Source organism: Ovis aries, chromosome 13 (genome assembly GCF_016772045.2).
Source record: "Ovis aries strain OAR_USU_Benz2616 breed Rambouillet chromosome 13, ARS-UI_Ramb_v3.0, whole genome shotgun sequence".
In the NCBI taxonomy this organism is placed as follows: Eukaryota; Metazoa; Chordata; class Mammalia; order Artiodactyla; family Bovidae; genus Ovis; species Ovis aries.
Window position 1 is genome coordinate 59450938 of NC_056066.1, and position 24644 is coordinate 59475581.

Below are 24644 nucleotides of genomic sequence, written 5' to 3' on the forward strand. Positions count from 1 at the left end.
AGAGTCCGCCAGCAGTGGCTGGAGAAGGACGAGCAGCAGCACCTGACTACAGGTAAGAGCCGGGCGCAGGGCCCCTTGGCAGGGGGGTTGGAGGGGGCGAAGAGGACACCTGCTCTCACCTGTCTTCTTTCCCTGTTTCGACCTTTCTGGGACTTCCAAGCCTTTTCCTCTCAAGGTGCTTCTCTCTGGCAGTGAAATGTAAACTGGGGTTTCCTCTTTTGAGCCCAGCCCTGGGCCAGGTTCAAGGGTAGGTGATCTTTATCCAGACATCACTAGGGCTCCATCCAGCCTCCTTCTGACTGCCTGGGACAGTGATCACAGGGACGGGACCCATACTTTGTTCCTCGCAATGGGCCCCTGGAAAACCAAAGAGCAATCTCTGCAAGGAACTGAATGCAGGCTTCAGTTTCTGTTACTCACTTCTCTGCCTGAAGCTGTTTCCATCAACAAGCTCCTTACCAAGGAAGGAGAACCTGCTGGGGGCCTGGGCCAGTGGCCTGACCCAAGAACCGGTTTCCTCCTGTGGGGACTCCCACACAGTTGGGGAAACTGAATGAGGTCATGGATATAAGGAGCAGGCCTCACACAGCTAGCCTCAGAAAATGGGGCTTCAGACGGGGCTGCTACGTGCTGGGCAGGCACCGCACGGGCTGTTGTACATACGGTGGTCCAGACTACTAACAACTGTACCACCATCACCTCTAGCCTGGGCTCTCTGTTCACTCATGCTCCCTCTTCTATCTTCCAAATGAAAGTCTGACCATGTCATTCTGCTGCTCAAAATTCTCCAGTGGCTGGCTCCCATCTCACAAGAGTCTATGCCAAGCCCTCAGCATGACCCTCAGGCCGTAAGGGTTCTAGTCTCTCTCACCACCTCTCCAAGCTTCTGTCCTACTACTTCCCCTCTGAACAACTGACTTCAGTCTCACTGGTCAGACATTCCCTAAACAGAACAGGCACTCTCACCTTAGGGCCACTGCAGTGGCTGTACCCTAAGCTCACTGCTTTTCCTTCCCCATTTAGGCCACTTGTGGCCCCCACCCTCAGCAGTGAGCCTCTTCTGGACTTCCAGGCTCTATCCTCCACTCCCTATCACTTCCCTAATCACCTAGCTATCTAACACTGCAGACGCACTTATTTATCCAGCTAGGTGAATTTCAAAGGCGAGTTTTTCTTTTGTTCCCTGCCCTATTACCGGTACTTAGAACAGTACTGGGACTTAGGTGCTAAGGGAATGTACTGAATGAACAACAGCTAAGGATTACTGCATGCCCTTTATTGTGGTAGTACTTTCTGTACACATCTCAAGAATCTAACCTCCACAACAACTCTGTGATGCAAGTATTGTTATTCATATTACAAAGGAAGAAATGACATGCAGGAGGGACTTGTCTGTGCTTGCTCTCCAGCCAGAGCATGTCAGTCTGAACGCATCCTGCCTGCCTCCGAGGTCCTTGCTCTTGTTCTGCCTCTCCTGTGCCTGGGTTCAGAAGCATTCGCACTCCTTGAAAGAAGTTCACAGTTTTTCTTCAGCAGGCAGTACAGCCTGAGGGAGGGAGGGGGGTATAAGCTGGTGGCCTAGCAACAGCCTCTTCTTTTGCAACTCACCATCCCTGGGCTAATTTGGCCTTCCAGGAGCTATTCCTCTGACACTCTAACCCACGCTTCCCTCCTGCGCACTGTCTTCTAAAGGATGGATGAGTTGTCCACAGGAACAAGTGGGCGTCCCGTAGTGTCAGCTCTTTGGAACAAAGTGTTCTCATTTCAAAGCCCAAAGATGGGGGCTGGTGACCCCTTTTCAGCCTTGCTGGTCTCTGAAAACCTGATTGCTGCTCAGTTGTGGGAGTTGCTACCACTCAGAATACCACAAAGTACAGAAGCTCAGGGATGGAAATCGTGGAAAATGCAATGGAAGAACATTTCTCTGGGTGGGCTAGGTTAGATGGGTTCTTTCCTTTCACAGGAGCCAGTTAATTGTAGGAAATCACCAGCATCATATTGAGCAAGCTCTTCCACTGTCATTGCAGGAGCCAGCCTTTCCATCTACCTCACAGGGCACTGTTTTATCGCCCTTTCTAGGCCCAGGGCTTTTCTTCAAAGGTCTTTTTGGAACTTTTTGTCTTCCCCTTGGGTCTGCTTTCCGTTTCAAGAAACAGTTATTGGACCCCCTGCTGTGTGCCAGGGAGTGGGCACAACACTAGGGCTTCAGAAATGAGCAACATTTCTCACTAGAGAGGGAGACAGGCAGACAAATACAGAGTAGTGGAAATCCAACTCAGGAAATGCAGAACTTGCTCACAGCAGGAGCTTAAAAAACACTAGTGGAATGAATGATGAGATTAGTAGTGGAATGAGTATGAGATTCTATGGTTTAGAAAAGGGAGACTTGCTTATTTGTGTTTGGTTTGGGGAATTTGGGGGTAAAATGAATTCACCAGATGAACAAAGTGGTGGGGGCGGGGGAGACGTGAATGGCATTCAAGCGGGAACAGCACCTGTAAAAGCACAGAGGCATGAACTAGCAGGGTGAGTTACGGTCAACAGGAGTCTGGAATGAATGAAATGCAGGGTAAGTGCACAAGAGTGAGGTTATCAGGAGTCAGTGGAGAAGGTATCCGGAGTCAGGTCAGGGAGATGTGAACATCAAGTTGAAGTCGGAGATTTTACTCTGAGGGCAGGAGCCAAGGCTAACTCCCAGGTTTCCGGCTCCGACCATGGGGTGCATTTGGTGGGGTCACTGTAGAGAGGAAGCAAAGCTGGGAAAAATGAGTTTCAACCAGCGGGAGGTAGTAAAGATCTGGAAGGCGGCTGGACTCGGGTCTGGGCCTCCCATCCCTGGAGTAACATACTCCACTCTCCTCCTCTTCACAGTCCAGTCTGTGCTCCCTGGCTTCCTCCGGGAGGCCTTCCCCCTTGCCCCAGGCTTTTATCCTGCACCCCACAGACCCAACTGCCCGAATCTCTACCAACGAGCAAGTGGGTCGTTTTGCTGTGGGAAGTGATCTGCCAGGCCAAGCCCAAGACCCTCACCCTGAGCGGCAGGCCCTCATTCTCGGGTGAGATCCCAGGGTGAATCTTCCTGGGGCGGAGCACCAGGACGGGAAGTCAGGGCGGGACAAGAAACTTGGGAAGGTGACGTCTCAATGGGTGGGAAATACTCGGGGATCCAAGGTGCTTCCGAAACCCACGGGAGCGCTGGAGCTTCCTCTTCCTAAAGAGCAACAGGCAGCCCGGAGCGCAGGCGTGTCAACTTTGCCCTCCTCCCTCCCACAGCTGCCTCAGAACGGAATCCTATCAGTCAGGGGAGGGTTCAGCCGCACCCGCTCTCCTTCGAGAAGCCGTTAATGGACTAAGGCTCAGGGGCGTGAGGAGGCGTAGGGAAACATTAGAATTAAAAGCGCAATTTGATCCGCGTAGCTTCCACACCGGTAAGAGGCGATGCGGAGCCCGATCGAGCCTTTCCATCCCTTATTCTGCTGCTCTACCTGATTTTGTGTGTGTGTGTGGGTGCCAGCCACGAGCGCCTGAAAAAAGCAAGAGGCCGGAGGTACGCTGGGATCCCACCCGACCAACAACCCACAGAGGAGGCTGCCATTTTCCACCCACAACCGCGGAGCACCCTGGGAACGGCGTGTAGCCACGCGCAGCCCTGGATGAGACGCATGCGCTCTAGCCGCCTCAGAGCGCCCTAGCGGCCTGGCGGAGTCTTTGCTGTAACTCATAGCAACCAGGGGAGGTCGCCTCTCTTATTCCCAGCAGAGTTTGGAGCTACAGGAGGGTCAGAATGGGAGTATTTTGGAGATCTTTGATCAGCGATCGTTGGACAGATTAGGAAAGAGGCCCTAGGGACCTGTGGTGCTTTCCCCGGTCCCCCTGTTCACGGAGTTGTGTGCCTGGCTGCTTCCAAAAAGCAGGGAATTGAGGCTGAGGGAGGGGATAGGTTTGTTCAGAGCGGTTTTTCACCCCCACCTCCTTAGGAGGCATTGCTGTGAACAAAGCTAGTGTAGGTGATGGAATTCCAGCTGAACTATTTCAAATCCTAAAAGGTGATGCTGTTAAAGTGCTGCACTAATATGCCAGCAAATGTGGAAAAACTCAACAATGGCCACAGGACTGGAAAAGTTCAGTTTTCATTGCAATCCCAAAGAAGGGCAATATCAAAGAATGTTCAAACCACTGCACAGTTGCACTCATTTCATATGCTAGCACAGTAAGCTCAAAATCCTTCAACAGTATGTGAACTGAGAATTTCCAGATGTACAAGCTGGATTAAGAAAAGGCAGAGGAATTAAAAAGGAGGGACATCACTTTGCTGACAAAGGTCCGTCTAGTCAAAGCTATGGTTTTTCCAGTAGTGATGTACAGATGTGAGAGTTGGACCATAAAGAAGTCTGAGCACTGAAAAATTGACACTTTTGAACTGTGGTGCTAGAGAAGACTCTTGAGAGTCCCTTGGATAGCAGCGATCAAACCTGTCAATCCTAAAGGAAATCAACCCTGAATATTCATTGGAAGGACTGATGCTGAAGCTGACTACTTTGGCCACCTGATGCGAAGAGCTACTCATTGGAAAAGACCCTGATACTGGGAAAGACTGAGGGCAAGAGGAGAAGGGGCCGGCAGAGGATGAGATGGTTGGATGGCATCATCAACTCAATGGACATGCGTTTGAGCAAACTCTGGGAGATAGTGAAGGACAGGGAAGCCTGGCATGCTGCAGTCTGCACTAAGTCACTTCAGTCGTGTCCAACTCTTTGTGACCCTATGGACAGTATTCTGCCAGGCTCCTCTGTTCATGGGATTTCCCAGGCAAGAATACTGGAGTGGGTTGCTGTTTCCTTCTTCAGTGGGTCTTCCTGACCCAAGGATTGAACCCGTGTCTCTCACGCCTCCTGCATTGGCAAGCAGGTTCTTTACCACTAGCGCCACCTGGGAAGCCCTACACTACAGTCGATGGAGTTGCAAAGAGTCAGACGTGACCAAGTGACTGAACAGCAACAAGTTGGAAAAAAAAACCCCAAAACAGCATGTTGCCCTGTCTGCACTGTAAAGGAGAAATGAGGGCAATGAAAGTAGTTTATAATAAAAGAATATGCACTTCACTATGTAAAAGTTCAGACTGGGTTATACCGGGTCACACTTGTACTTAAATTGAGGAAGTTTGGATCTGTGTGCTCAGATGCTGAGTCGTGTCCTACTCTCTGGGACCCCATGGTGTAGCCCGCCAGGCTCCTCTGTCCATGGGTTTCCCCCAGCAAGAATACTGGAGCAGGTTGACATTTCCTCCTCCAGGAGATCTTCCCAACCCAGGGATCCAACCAGGATTGTTTGCTTGTAGGCAGTCTCCTGCACTGGCAGGCGGATTCTTTGCCACTAGGGCCACCTTGGATTTAATAGATAGTATTCAGCTGAATTTTGCCAAGGTTTATATTTGGCATCTTGAGTCAAGGCTTAAATGTATTTGTATACAGGCGTGGAGGGACTGTGACAGCGACAATTGCAGACACACACGAGTGTGTTCTGGTGACCTCCCCATGTTGTGGAGAATTGACAATTATTTTTCAAAATGGTGAACAAAACCAAGAATAACTTCCTCAGATAAGCTGGTGTATACATTTCTGGATGGCATATTATATATTAAAACCAGGTAAAGTTTCATTGTATTTGTATATAAAATGTTATACACAGGGGTTTTTTTTTGTTGCTTCCATGAAGGCTTGGTGGGATATTGGAAACTTGTGCGGGACAGTTTGTTGTGATGAGCTGTTCTGTGCATTACAAAAGGTCCTGGTCACTACTCTCTGCTTCCTAAACGCTAGTGTCCCCTCAGTCTTGTGACATCCAAGAATGCCCACACAAATTTCCAGTCTGTTTCTTGGAAAACCACTTATCTATTCAGTGAAATAGCAACTTTTGTCGGCATCTGTGTGCTGGGTGCTGTTTCAGGGGGGAGGCTTAGGATGATGAACAGGACACAGTCCCTGGCATTCTGAGCTGGAGTTCAGAATGAGAGGATACCCAGATAGTAATCATATAATATGATAAATAACTTGACAGTAGGCGCACTACGAGTCAGTTTGGGGACACAAAAAGACCTAGCCAACTAGCCAGGGGTCCCACGGCCTGAAAAAGCCAAGCAGAGAACTTGCATTTGAGCTGAGTCTTGAAAGGCTTGAAAGGCTATGCAGAGAAGAGTGGTCTGCCAAGCAGAGGGACCTGCATATCAAACAGGTCCAAGGTCACTGGCACATAATGGACACTCAAATAGTGTGAATGAGTAGATGGATAATTGAATGAGATATGCATATTTCCTGGCAGGAGCCATTCCCCACTATATTGTGAATTGCTAAAAGGCAGGGAAACACCTGCCTCTTGATTCCACCCAGATCCCTAACCTTGGTTGAGACCCAGAGAAGGTGGCAGTGGTGAAAGTGTCCCAGAGCCGGAGGACGGGTTGTGTGATCCCAGCCTGGAAAGGATCTCCAGGAAGTGGATCTCAGATTCTGCTCGCCCAGATGGTAGCTGCTACAGATATAAAAGCTCTGCTACTTCAGTGTTTGAAAAAGCAGGGCAGGGATGCCTCTTATTTTCACATCTGTAGCTCATGTGTGATCCAGGGTGGTATATTTGATGGGTGGTACCTTCTGAGGACTGTCCAAGTCTCCTGGAGTGTGTGCACAGAAGGGAAGACCACAGGCAAAGGGGCCTCTCCCCCTAGCTGATTTAAAGCAGGTCAGAGCCTGTCTCCCTCTCCCCATTGGACCATCCCTGTCTCCTTAAGATGGTCATTTCTGCCCCAAAGACCAGGTGAGGGCAAAGATCTGGAACTGCCTGCCCCCAGGAACCAAGCGGGCAGTGTGAGCCAGCTGGATGGGTACTTTGGGAAACAAGAGGTGTGTGCAACCTCATCTAAGGGCAGGCTGTGACTCCTGCCTGGCTGAGTGTTGATGTGTATGATTCCTGCTCTTGCATTGCCAAGTATTTTGTGTGTGTTTTTTTCCTGTACAAGATAGACGAGGAGAATTTTATATTTCCAGATTTTAAAATGTTGACACTAATTCAAATGAAAACAGAAAAAACAAGCCAGTGAAAGGTAAACAAAACCTGTTTGGGACCTCACATTCCTGGTTTCCATTCCTAGAAAGGTGCACGTTCATAGGACATTAGCGCTTTACCTTACAGGGAGAAACGTGGAAGCCCAGGCAGAATGCATTGCTTCTAGAAATACTGAGTTGACGTCCACGCTACGGGCTAGGGGTTCCACAATAAATTAGAAGGTCTAGTTTCTGCCCATTTGGAACTCCCAATAGGTAGATCAAGAGGCAACTTCGGAGCAGTGAATGATCAACAGACTAAGAACTGAGCTGGGAGAGGAGGCGAGTCTGTGGGCAGGGGAGCACAAATCAAGGCAAGTTTTCTGAAGAGCCCTCTGATACGGAACTTGAAAATAATTGGAAGTTAGCCAGTCGGGGAGCAGAGGGGGTAGAAATGTATGCCAGACAGAGGGCATAATAATACACGCAAAGTCCTGGGGACACGAGGAAGTTCAATTAATTCAAGGATCTAAAAGTAGCTCATTGTGGCTGAAGCTGAGGGTGGGGATTGGGAGAAAGACGTTTGGAAAGAAAGAAAGCGGGAGAATTAGGCGGGGGGTGCAAGCAAATGTCTATTGGGACTCAGGGCCAATGAGTACATCAGTCTTGATGTAAGAGATAACAGAGGCTGAGGGGGTCTGGGGTGTCCAGGAGTCGGCTGCGACTCAGATGTAGCCACTCAGCGGTGGTCCAGGGTTGCTAGAGTGTCCTGTTTTTTCAGGAGCAGCGTGAAGCTAGATTATTAAGTGCGGTGTGTCGAGTTCTGCATTTAAGCTTTTAACTTTGAATGTATAAAGTTCTTGGCAAAGTTAAACAACATCTGTTTGCATCTGGCCTGTGAGCCACTGGTTCCAGTCTCTGGAGGAATCGTAAAGGTCGTGTGGACTGAATTCTGAAAGTGGGGGAGCCACTGGGCGGGGGGGGGGGCGCTTTAATCAGGGGCATGGCGTTCCAGGCTCACACAGAAAGAACAGCAGTTGAGTTGACTCATTGGAGATGTTGTGGTTCCTGCAGAAGAGCGAGGAGATGGAGGAGGATGATGTGGGGACGGGCGGGGAGATGGAGGAGGACCGCATGAGGATTAGCAATGGGATGTGGGGGTGATAGGGTGTGATGGCAGACTAGAAGGGACGGCATGTGCACGGGGTCGTTGGGGAGGCTTAAAGTTGATACATGTCAAGGCAGCAGGTGCTGAGGAAGGACAAGGAAGAGTGATGGAGGCAGATGACCTTGACTCTGGGGATCACTCAGGGGAGATGCCCAGAGATTCTGGACCTGGCCCAGGAATGTGGGCCCAGTGCAGTGAATAGGACCCCCTGGATCGCCAGGAACTGCAGTTCAGGTGGGAAGACACACTGAGGACAACTGAAGAGCCCAGGACCAGAGGCTGGTCCGAAGTCTCTGCTGAGGGCAGGGCCCTGGGTGGGAGCAGTAGTGTCTGAGGAGCCAGGGTGGGAGGGTGGGGTAGGGGCTTCCAGCTGGTGAGGACTGGCCCAGCAAAGGCCTGTAGATGTGATGGAGCCAGTGTGTTAGTGGGTAAATGGAGAAAAATCCAGAAAGACAAACTGCTCCTTGCTCACATTTAATCTAGGGAGGAAATAAAGCTTTTCGGTGGGTAATTTCTTTGAATTCTTTGGGTACCTTGCTCCAAGGTCCTGCTGGTTCTCCCCTGACAGGTAGGAAGGTTTTTAGTAAATGTTTATGGTCCCCCATCATTTCTTTATCCCTCTGAACAATACTCTGCTGAGCATATAAACTCTGTTACAGTTTGTGTGCATGTTTTTAAGAGTTTCCATTGGCCTTTATCATGATCAAGATCAAGACTCACCAGTGAAGCCGGAAATGGCAGTAGGGGATCAAATGCCCAGAGATGGAGAGGGGTGGGCGGGGGCAGGGGAGGAATTCTAAAGTGCCTGCTGCCTTTCTGTTGTAATATGAAGTCCCCAACCTCTTGACACTGGACTGAGCCCCGAGCAGTTGTGGGAGGATGCTGCACAAACCCCTAATGCTGGCCGGGTATACAGTAGGTGCTCACTGTGCACCAACTGGACCAGGTTTAGGTCTTGAGCAATAAGATCTTGTAAGGCTGTCTGACCTTTGAAACATGGCAGGGAAGGACATGGTTCCCCAGTCCTGCTTTGCCTGGTTAGCATGTCCTGGGTGACCCCTGGGTCCAGGTTCTAAAGCCCAGAGTCAGCTGAACATGGTGGGGTGGGATTTTTCAGGAGTGGAGAACACGGGCTTGGGAACCAAACAGACTCTGGCTCAATCCCAGCTCTTCCATTTCTAAAATGGGGATAATGATATCTATTATATAACTGGTATAATATGTATTATATATTATTATATAATATATACATATATAATAATATAATATATAACAATATATGATTAATATAAAATATGTATTATATATAATCATGTAATAGTAGTGTAATAATAATACTACCCTTCCTGACTTCTTTCTCATCCTGACAGTGCTGGGTGGCACATGTCTGTGCCTCCTCTCATCCCTCAGCACCCCACTCTGTGCCCTGCAGGGTGTTCCAAGGAGCAGCCATGGCCACCCTGTACCCATCTCTGGAGGACCTGAAGGTGGACCAGGCCATGCAGGTAACCTGCCAGGCTGTTAGCCTGGGTGCCCTGATGGGGCTTTGGGATTACCCCAGGGTAGCTAAGGGAGGCTGGTCTTGGGTCAAGGCTGGAGGCCCTTGGGAGTTCCTTATTGGCCCCAAGGCATGCGGGTCCCCAGTGCAGGGGCTGCTGGCAGAGCAGGTGTTCAGAGGCCACGGCAGTGGGACCACATCAGGTGGGGAAGACGAGCAGCTGCAGACAGGCCTGTGTCTGGTGCCTGCTTAGTCCCAGTGCTTCCTCCACTCGGGTTCGCGCAGACCCCATGCTCTGGGCAAGCTTCCAGGGTAAATCCTGTGGCCGTGGTGTTTGGCCTACTCAGCCCCCAGAAGCCCTTTCCTCCTTCCATCCTACATGAGGTCCTAGGGGGTTTTGAGAACTGGGGGCTTTTTGACTGACAATTACCTTGGCCACCGCAGGTAGTAAATGAGCTGTGACATTCGGTGGGTTGCAGGTCCTTGGGAGAACCTCCCTCCTGAGGCATGGAGGTGTGCGAAGCCACATTTATTGAAAGGTTGGATACCCGCTCAGGCCACGAGCATACCTATTGCCCTGACCCCCAGCCTCAGGGAGCCCCAAGCTCCAAGGGCTCTGGGGTTCTGACCACAGCTGAGCGGCACTCCCCTTCCATCCCCAGGCCCAGGCCAGAGCTGTACCGAGGATGCCTGCCCTGCCAGTACGGGGGAAAGGGGACTTCCAGCCTCCAGGTGAGTGATGGGGATGGGGTGCTTTGAGCCGAGAGTGACTTCTGCTGGCCATTTCCAAGCGCCTGCCTCTCGCCTGCCACAGAGCCACAGGCACTGTGTACAGTTGTCCCCCTACTTTGAGGGGGACACTGAAAAGCTGTGACCTTGTGAGGGCCCCGATGGCCCTGACTTAGGGCCACCAAGGAAGGCTGTGTGAGGAGACCAGGATGTATGCGGTGGCCCTGGGGCTGCTCTGGCTATCTTGACTGGTCCTGTGGTAGCAAACTTGAGCTCAGGCCCAGCTCCTCTCCTTACCGTGCAGTTTCCCAGAGCTGCCTTTGAGTTGGCTGGTGCCAAACAAAGGTATCTGAGCTGAACACCAAAGTGATCCGTGAGGGGCTCTGTGTCCGAGGCTGCTCCTGGGGGAAGCAGACCACCCTAGGGGAGGACCCACATTGCCAGTGAGTGTTCCCAGGGCTGCAGAGCCGTCTCAATAATACACTGCATTCCTTGGAGTAAACACCCTCTCGGGCCCTTTTGTTTCTTAACAAAGATGAGTGACCACTTGGGAGCCAGGCAGGTGTGGCCAAGTTCATGGCCAGAATAACATCTTTCTCTTCTCCCCCTTCCCTTCCCTTCCCATCAGTTTTGTACCCTAACCTGGCAGAATTGGAAAACTATATGGGTCTTTCCCTCTCCAGCCAAGAAGTCCAGCAGAGCCTGCCTCAGACTCCAGAAGGTGCCAGTGTAGGTATTTGTCTCTCGCCTGATGCGGGCCCTCCTTCCTTGGTCTTGCATTTAAACAGATTTGTATCTCCTCTCAGCATGTATAGCATCCCTGAGGTTCTGTTTCTTGATGATATGTTTCCCTTTGAACCTTCATGAGAAGTGCCATGGGGTTTCATGGTTTCCTGCAGGCCTTGGGGCTAGAGGGCCACTGCCTGCCCTTTGACCTCTGACCTGCTGGCCTGAGCTTGCTGGATGAGAAGGGAGGACGTCAAACCTAGCCTGAGCCTGGGTGCTTCTAATGAGGGGCTGCCTGTGACTTGGGAGCAGCTGCATGGTTAGACAGAGCCTGTGAGGAGGAGCTTGTCAGCCCCCAGTCCCCAAATGAAATAATAATGCTTAACCCTTGTTCTCTATGACTTCAGGGAGCAAAAAAAAAAAAAAAATCATAACATAGAAATATTCACTCCTGAAAATGTATTCACTTATAGACTCAGTCCTGAAACTGTCTCCCCATCAGCTTCAACATTCCTGGTTGGTCCATTGTGCTGGTCCAGTGCAAATCGATTGCAAAGTGCAAATACTAATCTTGGTAAGGCTGTGGGATTTCATGAAATTGATAGAAGTGACGATGAGAGCTGCCACACTTACAAATGACTTCCCAGGAGAAATCAGCAAGGATGAGGACATGTAGGATCCTGAGCAAAGTTGGTGACACCCTGGAGTGGTTTTCCGAAGTGACGCCCTTGACAGTCATGTAGGCAAGCATACATAGGAAGCAAAGTAGGTCACATTGTCCAGTTTTAATCCACTTATTGATCTCTTTTTGGTCAATGCCCCAGACAACCTAAATTTGATGAAAAAAAAAATGACAGATAATGCACTTTCGTAATTAAAAATTTTAATTATTTTTAGTTTTTCTTTTTAAATAATCGGAGATTCAGTCAGGAAGTTGCCAAGACAGAGAAGTCCTCTGTACCCTTCAGCTAGTTTTCCCAATGGTTCCATTTTATGTAACTGTACTGTAATGTCAAAGCCAGGCATTTTCCATTGGTGCAGTGTGTCTAAGGTTCTGTGTCTTTTTATCACCTGCAGCCGCCAGCACAATCGAGATACAGAACTACATCACCACAAAAGTCTCCCTCGTGCCGCCCCTTTGTGATCATGCCCAGCCTCCCCTTCAGCATCCTCAGCCCCTTGGCAGTCACTAGCATGCTTTCATCCCTATAATTTTATCATTTCAGAAGGTTATGTAAGTGAAATCACATGGTGTGTGACCTTTTCCGATGGGCTCTTTCCACTCAGCATTGTGCCCTGGAGATCCTTCCAGGCTGTCGCCTGTTGCAACAGTTCATCCTTTTTCATTGCAGGATTGCGTGGCTATAGCTCAGTTTGTTTAACCTCTTGAGGGACATTTTGGTTGTTTCCAGTTTTTGTCTATTATAAACTAAGATATTACAGATGTTTGTATACAGATTTTTGTACAGACATAAGTTTTCATTTCTCTGGGATAGACGCCCAGGAGTGCAATTCCTAGGTAGTGTAATACATGTATGGCTAATTGTTTTTTGGAAAGAAACGGTCAGACGATTTTCAGAGTGGCTGTATTATTTTATTTTCCTGCCAACAATGCATGAGTGTTTTGTTGGCACATCTTTGCCAGCATTTGATATTATCACTATTTTAAATTTTACTCATGGTAGGTGTGTGGTGATGCCTTATCATGGTTTTTACTTGCACTTTCCTAATGGCTAGTGATGTTGAACATCTTTTCATGTGCTTATTTGCCAGCTGTATATTCTTTTTGGTAAAATGTTTCTTCATATATTTTGCTTATTTTCTAAATGGATTATTTTTTAAAGTCAACTTTCGAGACCTTATTCTAAAGTCCTTTGTCATTTGATTCGTAAATATTTTTCTCCCACTGTGTAACACCTCCTTTCATTGTATTAAAAGAGTTTTTTGGAGAACAAAAAGTTTTCAATTTTGATGAGGTTCAATTTATTGATTTTTCTCTTTGGGGATCATGCCTTGGTGTCCTAAGAAACTTGACTGAGCTCTAGGTTTCTGAAAAAATTTCCCTTTTACTTCTGAAACTCTTATAGTTTTTTGTTTAAATTTATGATTGAACTTGAGTTAATCTTTGCATAAGGCATGAGGTCACGATTCATATTTTGCCTGTGGCTGTTCAGTTGCTCCCATGCCATTTGTTGAAAAGGCTCTTCTGTCTTCACTAAATCGTTCTCACACCTCTGTTAAGAAGCAGTTGCCCCTACTTGTGTGAGGCTATTTCTGGATATTCTCTCTTCTGCTCCAAAGGTCTGTCTCTCCCCAGTACCACACTATCTTGATGACTGTAGCTACACAGAAAGTCTGGAAATCTGGTAGAGTGATTTCTCCTGTTTTTTTCTTTTTTGTCAGACTAGTTTTAGCTATTCTAGTTCCTTTGTGTTTTCATGTAAAGTTTAGATTAACCTTGCCTCTATCTACAAAACATACAGACTGTGATAGGAAATGCATTAAATATGTATATCAATTTGTGGACAGTTGACAGCTTCGTCTAGTTTTTCTGATCCATCAATACAAAATATTTCTTTATTTATTTAGACCTTTGATCAGGCTTCCCCAATAGCTCAGTTGGTAAAGAATCCGCCTGCAATCCGCCTGCAGGAGACCCCGGGTTGATCCCTGGGTCAGGAAGATCCGCTGGAGAAGGGAAAGGCTACCCACTCCAGTATTTGTGGGCTTCCCTTGTGGCTCAGCTGATAAGGAATCTGCCTGCAATGCGCGAGACCTGGGTTCAATCCCTGGGTTGGGAAGATCTCCTGGAGAAGGGAAAGGCTACTCACTCCAGTATTCTGGCCTGCAGAATTCATCCATGGGGTGAAAGGAGTTGGACACAGCTAAGTGACTTTCACTATCAAACTCACAATACACTATATTAAAAACAACAGTAATGAGTACTCAAAATTTATCTTTTTAATAACGTCACTATTTTCTACTAATATCTATCCTACTGAGGTTATTTCAGTTTTTATCTAAAGGTAGAAATATCATATGATGATGTGATGAGAATTCCATGGATTGTACATTCCATGGGGTTGCAAAGAGTCAGACACGACTGAGCGACTTTCATTTCAGTTCACTTCACTTCTTTGATCTCTATTATCAGTGTTTTGTCATTTCCAGCATACAATTCCTGTATATGTTTTATTAGCTCCACACCTAAGTATTTCTTTTTTTTTTTTAGCGATTGTAAGTGGTATTGTATTTTTAATTTCAGTTTCCACGTATTCATTGTTAGTATATAGAAGTACAATTGATTCTTTTGGTATGCATTGGTCTTGTGTCCTGTGACCTTGTTGAACTCACTTATGAGTTCTAGGAGTTGATCTGTAGATTCTTTGGAATTTTCTAGTAAAGCATCGTCTCATCTGAAAATAGGGACCATTTTATGTTTTCTTTTCCAATCTATATGTCTTTTATTTCCTGTCCTTGCCTTACTAATCTGGCTAGTTCTTCCATTACTGTATTTAACAGTAGTGGTGGGAGTGGACATCTTTGCCTTGTTCCAGATCTTTTGATGGGGGGAATAGTATTCACTCATCTTGATACTTTTGACAAATTTTTTTTCAAGGCAGAAATCAACTTGAGCTCCTTTACCCCCTCATTGTTCACGATTTTCTGTGAATCTTTTAAAGTGGATTTAAAAAGGTTCTTCTGACACCAAGTTGTCTTGGAAAATGAAGACCCTTTTTCTATAATACGCACCTGTCCTCCCGGCTCTATTTTCCTGGCTGTGTTTTTTTGGGGTGTGGACTTTGACGCCCCCTAGCGGCTTCATGGCGCCATGTGTCCTCTTGCTCGCAAGAGGTGTGTGTGTGGTCTGCGGTGGGCTGGAGCTCAGGGTCCACCCGGTTCTCTTTTGCCAATCCCTGTTCCCACGCTTGGACCCTTGAGGCACGAGGCCCCACGGCGCTGGCTGACCTCTTCTCCCCTGTGGTCTGCAGGCAGCGGTCTCGGGCCCATCGCCGGGCCAGGTGGTGGCGCCGGTGTCCGGGAACAGCCTGGGCGCACTGCGTGCGGAGATCAAGCCCGGGGTGCGCGAGATCCACCTATGCAAGGACGAGCGTGGCAAGACCGGGCTGCGGCTGCAGGCCATCGACAAGGTGGGGCTGGGGTCGGGCGGGAGGGGAGGGGCCCCGCGGAACGCAGAGAGAGATTGCGTGCTGGACTGCGCCTGCCTGCGGCCCGAGCTGCCCGGGGGAGCCAAGGTTCACCTGAGCCCTAGACAGGCTCGTCCTTTCCATCGCCTCCCATAAGGCGCTTGCTCTGGGCTTGCTCTGGGTTGTGCTAGGGACCCTCCACTTGCCCCTCCTGGGACTTCATGCCTCCTTGCTCCCCACTCACAGGGATCTGGCTTCTGGGAGGCTTTCTGAAGACAGTGTAAGGCGAAGGGTGTGGCGGGGTTGGTTCAGATGCCAGCATGAGAGGCCTTGTAGTCTAGTGACTGGGGATGCAACCACTAGTTGGAATTCCTGAAAGTGTTAGTTACTCAGCCACGTCCAGCTCTTTGTGACCTCATGTACTGTAGCCTGCCAGGCTCCTCTGTCTGTGGAATTCTCTAAGCAAGAATAGTGGAGTGGGTAGCCATGCCCTTCTCTAGAAGATCTTCCCAACCCAGGGATTGACCGAGCCTCCTGCATTGCAGGCAGATGCTTTATCATCTGAGATACTGGGAAAACTCCTGAATTCCTGACTCCGTTGCTTCCTAGCTGTGTGGCTCACTTCCTCACCAGGAAAATGGGGTACCCTGTATGTTGCTGTACAGAGCTGCAGTCCCAGGGCCCAGTAGGCTCTGAGAAGATCAGGAGGCAAACAGCAGCCCAGGAGGAGGCACCTGGGCTCAGGTTGGGCTGGGGGAACTGACTGGGGGGCTTGCCTCCTCCAGGGGCTCTTCGTGCAGCTGGTCCAGGCCAACACCCCTGCATCCTTGGTGGGGCTGCGCTTTGGGGACCAGATTCTGCAGATTGATGGACGTGACTGTGCTGGGTGGAGCACAGACAAAGCCCACCAGGTGGTGAAGAAGGCATCTGCCGAGAAGATTGTCATAGTCGTTCGGGACAGGTGAGCACCCGGGTCCCAGGAGCCTGTCTGTCTGCCCTTGGTTATGCCCCAGGCCCAGCTCACCATCCCTCCCTGCCAGGCCGTTCCAGCGGACCATCACCATGCACAAGGACAGCACAGGCCACGTCGGCTTCGTCATCAAGAAGGGGAAGATCATCTCTTTGGTCAAAGGGAGCTCTGCGGCCCGCAATGGGCTTCTCACCAACCACTATGTGTGTGAGGTGAATGGGCAAAACGTCATCGGGCTGAAGGTAAGCAAGGCGGAGCATGGCTCCATCCCAGGACCTCAGGGACTGGGTGATTGAGAGGTGGTGGGAAGGTTCGTGTCTGTGGGTGGGCTGCCGCCCCCACCCAGCTTCAGATCCTCATCCTAAGGCTGCTGCAGGGATTCAATGAGACAAAGGTACAAGTGCTCCGAGCACAGTGCAGACACTGAGTGCTCAGTAAATGCTCGGTGTTGTTACTTACTCATGAAGGCCAGAGGTGTGACAGCAAGTGGTGGTGGCGGTGATGACGTGTGTAAGGAAACAGGTGTCCGGGGCAGGGGTGAGGGGCTCCTGGCTGCATGGACTACTCTGTGTGATATTTCGGTTTGTATCCTGGATCATGTTCACTAATAGGAATATTTTAGGAAATGGCTCTTCAGAAGCCCATTGCCTACCTCTTTCCTCTCCCCAACAGTGTGTGTGTGTGGTGAGTTTTATCTTTAAATACAAGAAGGAGCAAATGGTCTGGGGCCAGTGCTGTGATGTAGACTAGGGGACAGGGTGGGTGCCTTCGGGGAATGGACCCCAGAAGAGGATGAGTCACATGGCTTCTGGTCCCTGGACAAATGAGAGCGGTTTATTCTGGTTGATGCCACCAGGACTGAAAGCGGTTCTTAATTCCAGTTGTGATTTAGAGTGAGGGTCCCCCCACTCCAGCATCCAGGGCTTTGGGGCTCGCAGGCAGGTGGAGGTGGCCTGGGGGGTCTTGCCATCTCATCCCACAGATGACACAGTCTTGTGAGCCACTCCCCCTCCCTCATAAGGGCCATCCCCAGGTCACTCTTGTCACACATCTTCTCCCCTGTGCCTGACGGTCTGGTCCCATCTGGCACATCTTCTCCCACTGATCCTGGCACAGCTAGGAAAACACACAGCCAAGTCGGGGGTCTATGTAAAGTCAAGGTCACGGTCTCCAGGTAAGGGCCAGAGGCTCGGCTCGTGCGTTAGCATTCAGCTTTGGGTTGTTCGGCACACTCTCTGTAGGTGCTTCTTGTGTCTTGTTCTCCCCACAATCTGAACGGCTTCTGCAGGCCTTTCTTTTTGCTGGTCAACAAGATTAAGAGGAAGAGGTACCCCACGGCCTCGGCTCAGGCTGACAGGAGCCCAGAGAAGAGGGTGGGTGGGTGTGCCTACTGTCCCCCCTTGTCCCCCCACTGCAGTGTGGTTCTCTTTCTGCTTTGAGGTCAGAATCCTGGTGTGACTGGGGCCCAGGAGACGGCATACACATGTGGTTGGTGGGATTCCCGGGGCTCTTTGGGGGAAGTCATGTCCGTGAGGCCTTTTGGTGTCAGGCCCACATAGGCCCTTGAGGTGAGGGTAGGAGAGGTCAGTCTGTTTTACTGAGAGAGCCTCAGATGGGAGGCCCACATTCTTGCTTGAGCTGGGGGCCTGCCACCCTCACTCAAGGGGCAACCTATTCCCTACCGTCATTGTCAGTGGTGGACTCCAGCAGGGCCACGCTGACCACTTCACAGAGGTGCCTCAGAGTTGCCCCTGGCCCCCAAGGTGACCGTTACTCACCTCTTCTCCAGGACAAAGAAGTCACAGAGATTCTGGCCACCGCCGGGAACGTCATCACCCTGACCATCATCCCCACCGTCATCTATGAGCACATGGTCAAAAAGTAAGGCTGCCCCCCTCCCCTCCTCCCTACCCCCTCCCCTCCTCCCTACCCCCTCCCCTCCCCACCTTCTGGCTGCCGGCTTCTGGTAACTTGGGGTGAGGCAAGGGAGGCACAGGTTTTGGGGGGAAAGGGGAGAAGGTGCTGCCAGTTTTGGCGACTGTCCTTGTTGCTGTATCTAGGTTGTCCTCGAACCTGCTCCACCATACCATGGACCACTCCATCCCTGACGTCTGAGGCCGCGGGACGGCAGCTCAACCCTGTCACCCTCCTGCCAGAAAGGGAATGTCCGTGCCTGCGGAGACCTGCTGCCTGGGGGCGGGGCCGTCTCGGGGGGCGGGGTCTTCTCAAGGGGGCGTGTTCCGGGCGGGGCGACATGGCATCCTGTGCGCCTGTTATTTACATACACTGGCCTTGTTGGAGTCTCAGCCACTCAACTGGGCTAAGGCCGGGACAGGGCCCACAGGCAGCCATTCTCTGTGCTGATTTAAATGCTCGTCACGTCGGCCGGCCAGCTAAACACTTTCTAAAGTTGCAGCTGGGTCCCTTTCAAATTTTTGCCTCTACCAGTAAAACAGTTCCGTGTTTTGAGAACAGAAATAGTTTTTTTTTTTTTTTTGGTAAGAATTGTTTCTTTTTCCTTTACTTGTTCTTTGTCACAAACTGTATAGTTTTAACCCTTCACGGGCTTTTGAATAAAGATTTGATTTTAAATAAAATCCCTTCCTCAGAAGTAATTGATATTCCAGAATCCTCAGTCCCATTACGCACCAGTGTTGGTTGTCTTTTAAGCAGTGGTGAGACCGAGGCCTTTTCTATGCATTGCCTCTGACAGCATGGCTTGGCTTGGCCTGGCCAGAGTCACATGCTGCCTGTTGGTGTGAGGCTGGGATGACTGGGTGGTGGTGGGGGACAGTGTGGGCTCTGGAAGGGGGCACCAGCCTTAGAACGCCCCCTGCTCAGTGACTCCAGCTGGCTTCTGCATCTGTAGGTGTGAAAATCACCTCAGGGGTGCTGGAGAGGATGGAATGGGTGCACTCTCAGGGCCCAACGGGGGTGCCAAGTGACCCCCAAGTGACGCATGGTAGAGCTGAGCCAGCTTGCAGCTCTCAGGTTCCCTCTACCTCAGGAAAGATATCTGCCCACTCAGCTCTTTCCAGGGTGTGAGTTTTGACTCCCATGTGGGCGGGGACAGCGTGAGCCCCCTTCATCCCCCTCACTGCCCCAAAAGACACAATATAAAGAAAACAGGCAATGGATCTGGTTGTGTTTTCATGCTTTAATCCAGAGCTGTTCTGCTGTAGGTACAACTCTGTCAGATCAAAAGGACAAAGGAGACAAAGTGAAGACCCCTCCCCACCTCCCACCCCCTTCCTGTATCCCCTGAATTCTCTGTCAAGGGCATGGCTGAATATAACAGTGCACTATGACTTGTTTATACTGACCCCTAGGTCACAGAGGGGTCATGAGTTCACTGGGCAGAGGCCCCTCCGTAGGCCTCCACCCCAGAACTTTGTCACTTGCCCCCTGTGCCGCCCCCACAAGGTGCTGCCAGGTACCCTGGTGCTACTGGTGACTGGGAACGGTGTTCATTGTAGAGCTAAGTTATCCCCTTGGGAGATATGTGGAATAAACTTCACTTGAGGCCAGCTCTCTGAGCAGAGTACTGCCCCTGACTCTGATTCCTGCTTGAGCCTGCACCAGGGGAGTAGCAGGGCCAACCCCAGCCTGGACCCCACAACTGAGGGGAAGCCAATTCTGGCAGCAGCGCTCCAAGGGACCAGCAGTTCCAAAAGGTGATTCCTGAGAACAGTGTTGCTCAGGATCTAATCAGCTCCAGCCAGAGGCTGGGGAGAGGAGGAGGCCCCAGAGATTTCTGCTCTAGATGCGGAGGGCAGGAGAGAAGGTCACAGCCCAACAGGAGGAGGTATTAAGCAGGGAGGAAAAGGGGAGCCTTGGAAGATGAGCACTCAGCGGGAGGCTCCGGGGCCCTGGCCTTGCCTCCAGCCCCACATTCTGGGCCCTGCAGTCTGGGCTTGGAGCCTGAGCCGGCGGGCCACTGCCTCTTACCGCCGGAGCTGCCCAGGCAGCTCTGCCCCTTTTGCATAGATGCGGGATCCCAAACACACACACGCACACAGGCACAAGCTGGAGCCTGGCCGACACGGTCCCAGCACCTGTCCCGGGCTTGGGCCGAAGAGTCGCCTCCTCCATTGACAAGAGACAAAGCCTGTCGAAGGTCCCACCAGCCCCACAAAAGAGAGGACCCGGAGTGGGCTGGGGGGCCTCTGACCAGGCAGGCAGGTCTCAGGCCAGAGCAAGAGTAGAGGGTGGCACCAGTTCCTCTCACCTTGTCCACATACCTGAGTCCACACTCTTCCCGAGGGGCTTGTTCAGAATTAGGGACAGAGTGGACCACGACCCTGGCCCTGAACACGTCCACCAAAACACAAGACACAGTAGGAAGGCCACAGACAGCAAGACGCAGACAGGAGCAGAGGGGCTACGCAGCTCGACTAGATTCCAGGGATGAAAAATATATAGATTTTATGTTGTCAAATATAGTCATACCTTTATTTTCTTGGCAAAGCTTTTGACTATTTCTAAGGAGACACTGCGCAGCTCCGTGAGTACACGGCACAAGGCGGGGTCCATGGCCAGTCTTAGCTTGGGTTTGGATGGGGGCTGTCCACTGCCCCTCCATGTCATGAGCCCAGGGTCCCGTGGGGCAGCCCAACCCTGCCCCCAGAGTTCAGGTTTGGTTCGGCTGGGATCAGGGGGAGCTCCACAAAGGATGGCAGGTCTGAGGCCTGGAGTGAGGACAGGGGGGCTTCAGAGATGCAAAGCACGTGGCTGAGGGGCTCTCCCCCAGCTGGTGGCTAGGCTGGCTGCCCATCCCCAGGGCATGCAGGCATCCCCCGCACCAGCGGAGGTACAGAGAGGAAGGGCAGAGTCCAGGTGACAGCTGCTGAAACAGCGGGGGTGGGCAAGCCACTTGGGCAGAACCAGAGTGGCCCCCTAGGCCAGAGGGCTGAGTAAGATACAGGGTCCCACCAATGCTCCCCACCCCTGCTCCAATGTAGGGCGTAAGTCTGAGGAGTGGGTGGGGTGAGTAGATAGGTATACGCCCTGAAGGGGAAGAGGAATGGGTTTACTCTGTAAAATAAGAATGCTAATAAAGTGTCAGCAGTTTTGCTGGGGGACCCAGACGTAGTCCCAGGGAAGGAGGGGGGCCCAGTGAACCTTTCCAGGTTGACTGGCCTTGGGCTGGAAGCCCTACTCCACTCCCACCTAGGAAACATCCCAGAGCACCCTGCTTTGGCCTGGACAGACATTACGGCTTCAGCACCTCATTTTGCCATTTATCCTGCTGAATATTCCTCCAGAGGCAGATGGGTGTAAGATTTAGGAAACTTCATCCTAGAAAGCAAGCAGCCACCTCACGGGAGATTCTGGGATGCATGAGAACCAAGCCCCAAAATGAACATAGTGCAAAGCAGAAGTTGGTCCTAAGGTCCCTGGAGAAACTTGGGCAAGCTCCAGGGGCTGGAGTGAAACCAGCTGGGGTTGCTGAGTCCAGCCCTGCCTCCCAGGCTGCAGGGCCTCATCTCAGAGGCTGGAGAAGCCCCCTTGAGCTGCCAGCCCCATCTCCTTCTCTGGTGCTGGCAGAGTCTCCAGATGGGAGCTGGGGCTCAGGCCAGTCTGGCTCTCACAGAAGAATGACCTGACACCCTCAGAAACTCCAAGAGGAAAAAGTGAGATGGGAAAGGTCTGAGATGAACAGACAGACAGGGGACCCATACTGTCTTCTGCCACCTGTTGCCCATCACTATCTTTCCTCCAGCCCGTGGCCTGATTGTGCTCCCAGATCCCAAGTGGGGAGAAAGAAGTCTGAAGAGGCTGGAGCTCAGCGCATGCCAAGTGGTTCCAGACCTTCTCTGAGCCCCAGTCCCCTGCCTGTACTTTGGGTCACAGCTGCCTCCATCTGAGGAGATAATACTGGCCCAGAAGCCTGGGCTGAGGGCAAGGGGTGGCTTGGGAGACAAGGCCTGGGGTACACAGGGAAACAGACAGGACCTGGGGGCGGGGGATGGGGAGGCTGGGCTGACAAGTCAAGGCTGGCCTCCCGGATCATCACACGGGAGACTTCCTGAGCAGCGGCTGCCCTGTGTGGGGGCCTGGGGGGCGGGGGGCTGGGGTGGGGGCCTCGCCACTGTCTCTCTCTGCAGTGTGTCTGATCAGCGGGCCTCCTGGCTCTTGGTCTCTCTTCCCTTCTCTCCTGTCGCAGTTTTCGGACACCTTCCCCCAACCTTCACTCCCAGCCTCTGATACGGTAATCATCCTGAAAAAGCCACCTCCAAACCCCAAACTAAAGAAATAAGATGATGCCCCAGGGGAAGGTGTGAGAGGGAGGGTGGCACCCCTACAATCGGTAGTTGGGCCGTGGGAGCCTCTGCCCGAGCCGGCCCTCCTCAGAGCTGGGAGCTGCCTCCAGCTGTCGTGCCAGCGGCGCTCGGGCCCTGATGGCTCAGCGAGCGGCAGCTGATCCTGCGGATGGAGTGCAAGGCCACGGTGCAGCAGCCCCGCAGCAGGGAGCTGATGTTGTAAATGGGCTGGCCCTGGCGCCGCTGGGAGCGGCAGAGCCAGGCCACCGTGGGCACGGCGGGCACCACCACAGCCAGCAGATCCACGATATAGTGGCGGCTCCAGTAGCTCTTGGGCTCCTTCTCGGCCGTGGCTGCCTCCTCCTCCTCTTCCACGGGGCATGCCACGCTCACTGACGGGCTGGGGTTTGGGTGGGCACCAGGGCGGTGTGGGGTGGGCCCCCAGGTGATGGGCTCTGGGGCCTCCGGCTCGTCCCCCACCGTCACCACCACTGCAGAGTTGGGGTCTCTGGGCCCCGGGGGGTGGGGATCTGGCTCCGGGCGCCTGTCCCCTGACTCGGGGACCATCCCACAGACCTGGGCCTGGGTCACTTTCTCCAGGATGGTGTCCAGGTCAGGCTGGGATGGCACGAAGTCCGTCTGGATGGCACGCTCCTGCATGCAGCTGGCCTGCACGCCAGCCTCCGTGCCACACAGCAGCTTCTCATAGGTGTTGCTGGCGGGGAAGCGGGGCCCCAGGCTGAAGGAACTGTGTAGAGACGAGGGTTCCTCGGGGCCGCAGTCCACCCCTGACGACAGCAGGCTGCTGGCCTCCAATGCCTCCGTCCGGCTCAGGGTGTCATCGTTGGCCGTGAAGCCGCTGTCGACCCCATCCTCGGCCGAGGTGCCAGGGTGGTCCCCAGGCGGGCGGTCACCGCAGACAGCGGGGTCGCTCAGCTTGGTGTAGGTGGAGCTGCGGGTGAGAGAGCGGGCCGGGGAGCCACCAGCCGACTCGGCCGCACCGTCCTCCTTGGCCAAGCCATTCTGGGCCACTTCCATGCTGTGCAGCAGCGTCTCCAGCTTCTTGTTCTGGATGTTGATGTCCACGAAGTACTTCTGCAGCCCCTTGTCCTTGTCGATCAGGTTGTTCTTGACGGTGTCGATGACCTGCTTGAGCTGCTTGATCTCCTTGCGGGCCTCCTTCAGGGCCAGCTGGGCCTCCACACGGTGGCACTCCTCCTCAATCCAGTCTTCCTGCATGCGCGACAGCTGCGTCTTCAGGTCATCAATCTCTGTGTCCCTGCGAGCGGATGAGACACCCGCACTCATCACCTGGCTGGGCGCTCCACTAAGGACAGGCAAGGAGGGGGGAGTCCCCAAGGACAAAAAGCACTAAAAACAAAGGACCGAGTCGATGCCTTCTTCCTCATCCTCTTTATTCCACCAGGGAAGCAGTGGGAGTGGGAGAGGGGTAAGGGGTCAGGACAGAGGAGCCTCCTCCTTGGGGGACAAGAAGCCACCGTCGCATTCCCACCCCCTAGAGCCGAAATGCCGACGACTGTCCACTTTGACATCCACTACCCAAAGAAGAGAGTCGATGATGAAGACCTCAGTTTAAAAATGCAATTTCTACAAAAACTTAGTACATCCATTTAAAACTCTTTAACATAAAACAACAAAAATGAAACCTAAAATCTCTGCTCTGCCCAGAGCGATGTGGCCTCCTACAAAAGCCGGTGGTGGAAATTTTCAGTGGAGGGTTATTTGACCAGAGACTCCGGGGAGAGGGCGACAAACCACTCCGTTTTTATGAGAGAAATTACTGCCGTGAACGTAGCTGATAATGTTACATCTTCCCTCTAGGGGAGGGTGAGAAGTGGTGGATGAGTCCGAGGAGCGTGATAAGAACAGAGGGCTGTCTTATCTGTGCCAGATGTGCCCTTCTTGTAAGTACTGTCGAGAGGAGAGGCCCAGAAGATTGCTGAAAAGGGCACAGAGCTACTCCCAAGAGGAGCGGCAAGAGCAGGCAACAGACTGTCAGAAGAGTCTCGGCCAGAAACTCTCAGGCTTTTAAAATCCCTGAGGCTTAGATGAATCTGGGGGGCAGTGCAGGGGAGGGAGGTGAAGTA

At 51.9% G+C, this 24644-nt stretch overlaps 2 protein-coding genes across 6 annotated transcripts in view; one reads left to right on the forward strand and one right to left on the reverse strand.

Annotated features, from left to right (window-relative positions):
• On the forward strand, positions 1-18870 carry SDCBP2 (syndecan binding protein 2). Of its 3 annotated transcripts, none has more exons than XM_060396983.1 (9): positions 1-5647; positions 9573-9707; positions 10363-10432; positions 11058-11158; positions 15148-15306; positions 16089-16264; positions 16344-16515; positions 18063-18154; positions 18334-18870. In XM_060396983.1, the coding sequence occupies exons 2-9, from the start codon at positions 9654-9656 to the stop codon at positions 18386-18388; spliced, it is 879 nt and encodes a 292-aa protein (XP_060252966.1). In that variant the 5' UTR covers positions 1-5647; positions 9573-9653; the 3' UTR covers positions 18389-18870. The 3 variants fall into 3 exon arrangements, with proteins under 3 accessions (XP_060252966.1, XP_027832828.1, XP_027832830.1); XM_027977027.2 differs by having other exon boundaries at positions 1-52; XM_027977029.2 differs by having other exon boundaries at positions 1-52; positions 9635-9707.
• SNPH (syntaphilin) overlaps positions 18718-24644 on the reverse strand; it is a 44644-nt gene continuing 38717 nt past the window's right edge. For all 3 annotated transcript variants that reach the window (XM_042229944.2, XM_060396982.1, XM_027977030.3), the window contains one exon: positions 18718-23815. In XM_042229944.2, the coding sequence (XP_042085878.1) occupies positions 22624-23815 (1192 nt within the window). In that variant the 3' untranslated portion in view covers positions 18718-22623. The remainder of the gene's footprint in view (positions 23816-24644) is intronic.

What these genes read in the sequence shown, in the direction of transcription:
- SDCBP2 (XM_060396983.1), top strand. Translation starts at nt 9,654, where the DNA reads ATGGCCACCCTGTACCCATCTCTGGAGGACCTGAAGGTGGACCAGGCC. An exon ending in GTCATAGTCGTTCGGGACAG is followed by an intron (nt 16,265 to 16,343) that starts GTGAGCACCCGG and finishes CCTCCCTGCCAG; the next exon opens with GCCGTTCCAGCGGACCATCA. An exon ending in AAAACGTCATCGGGCTGAAG is followed by an intron (nt 16,516 to 18,062) that starts GTAAGCAAGGCG and finishes CCTCTTCTCCAG; the next exon opens with GACAAAGAAGTCACAGAGAT.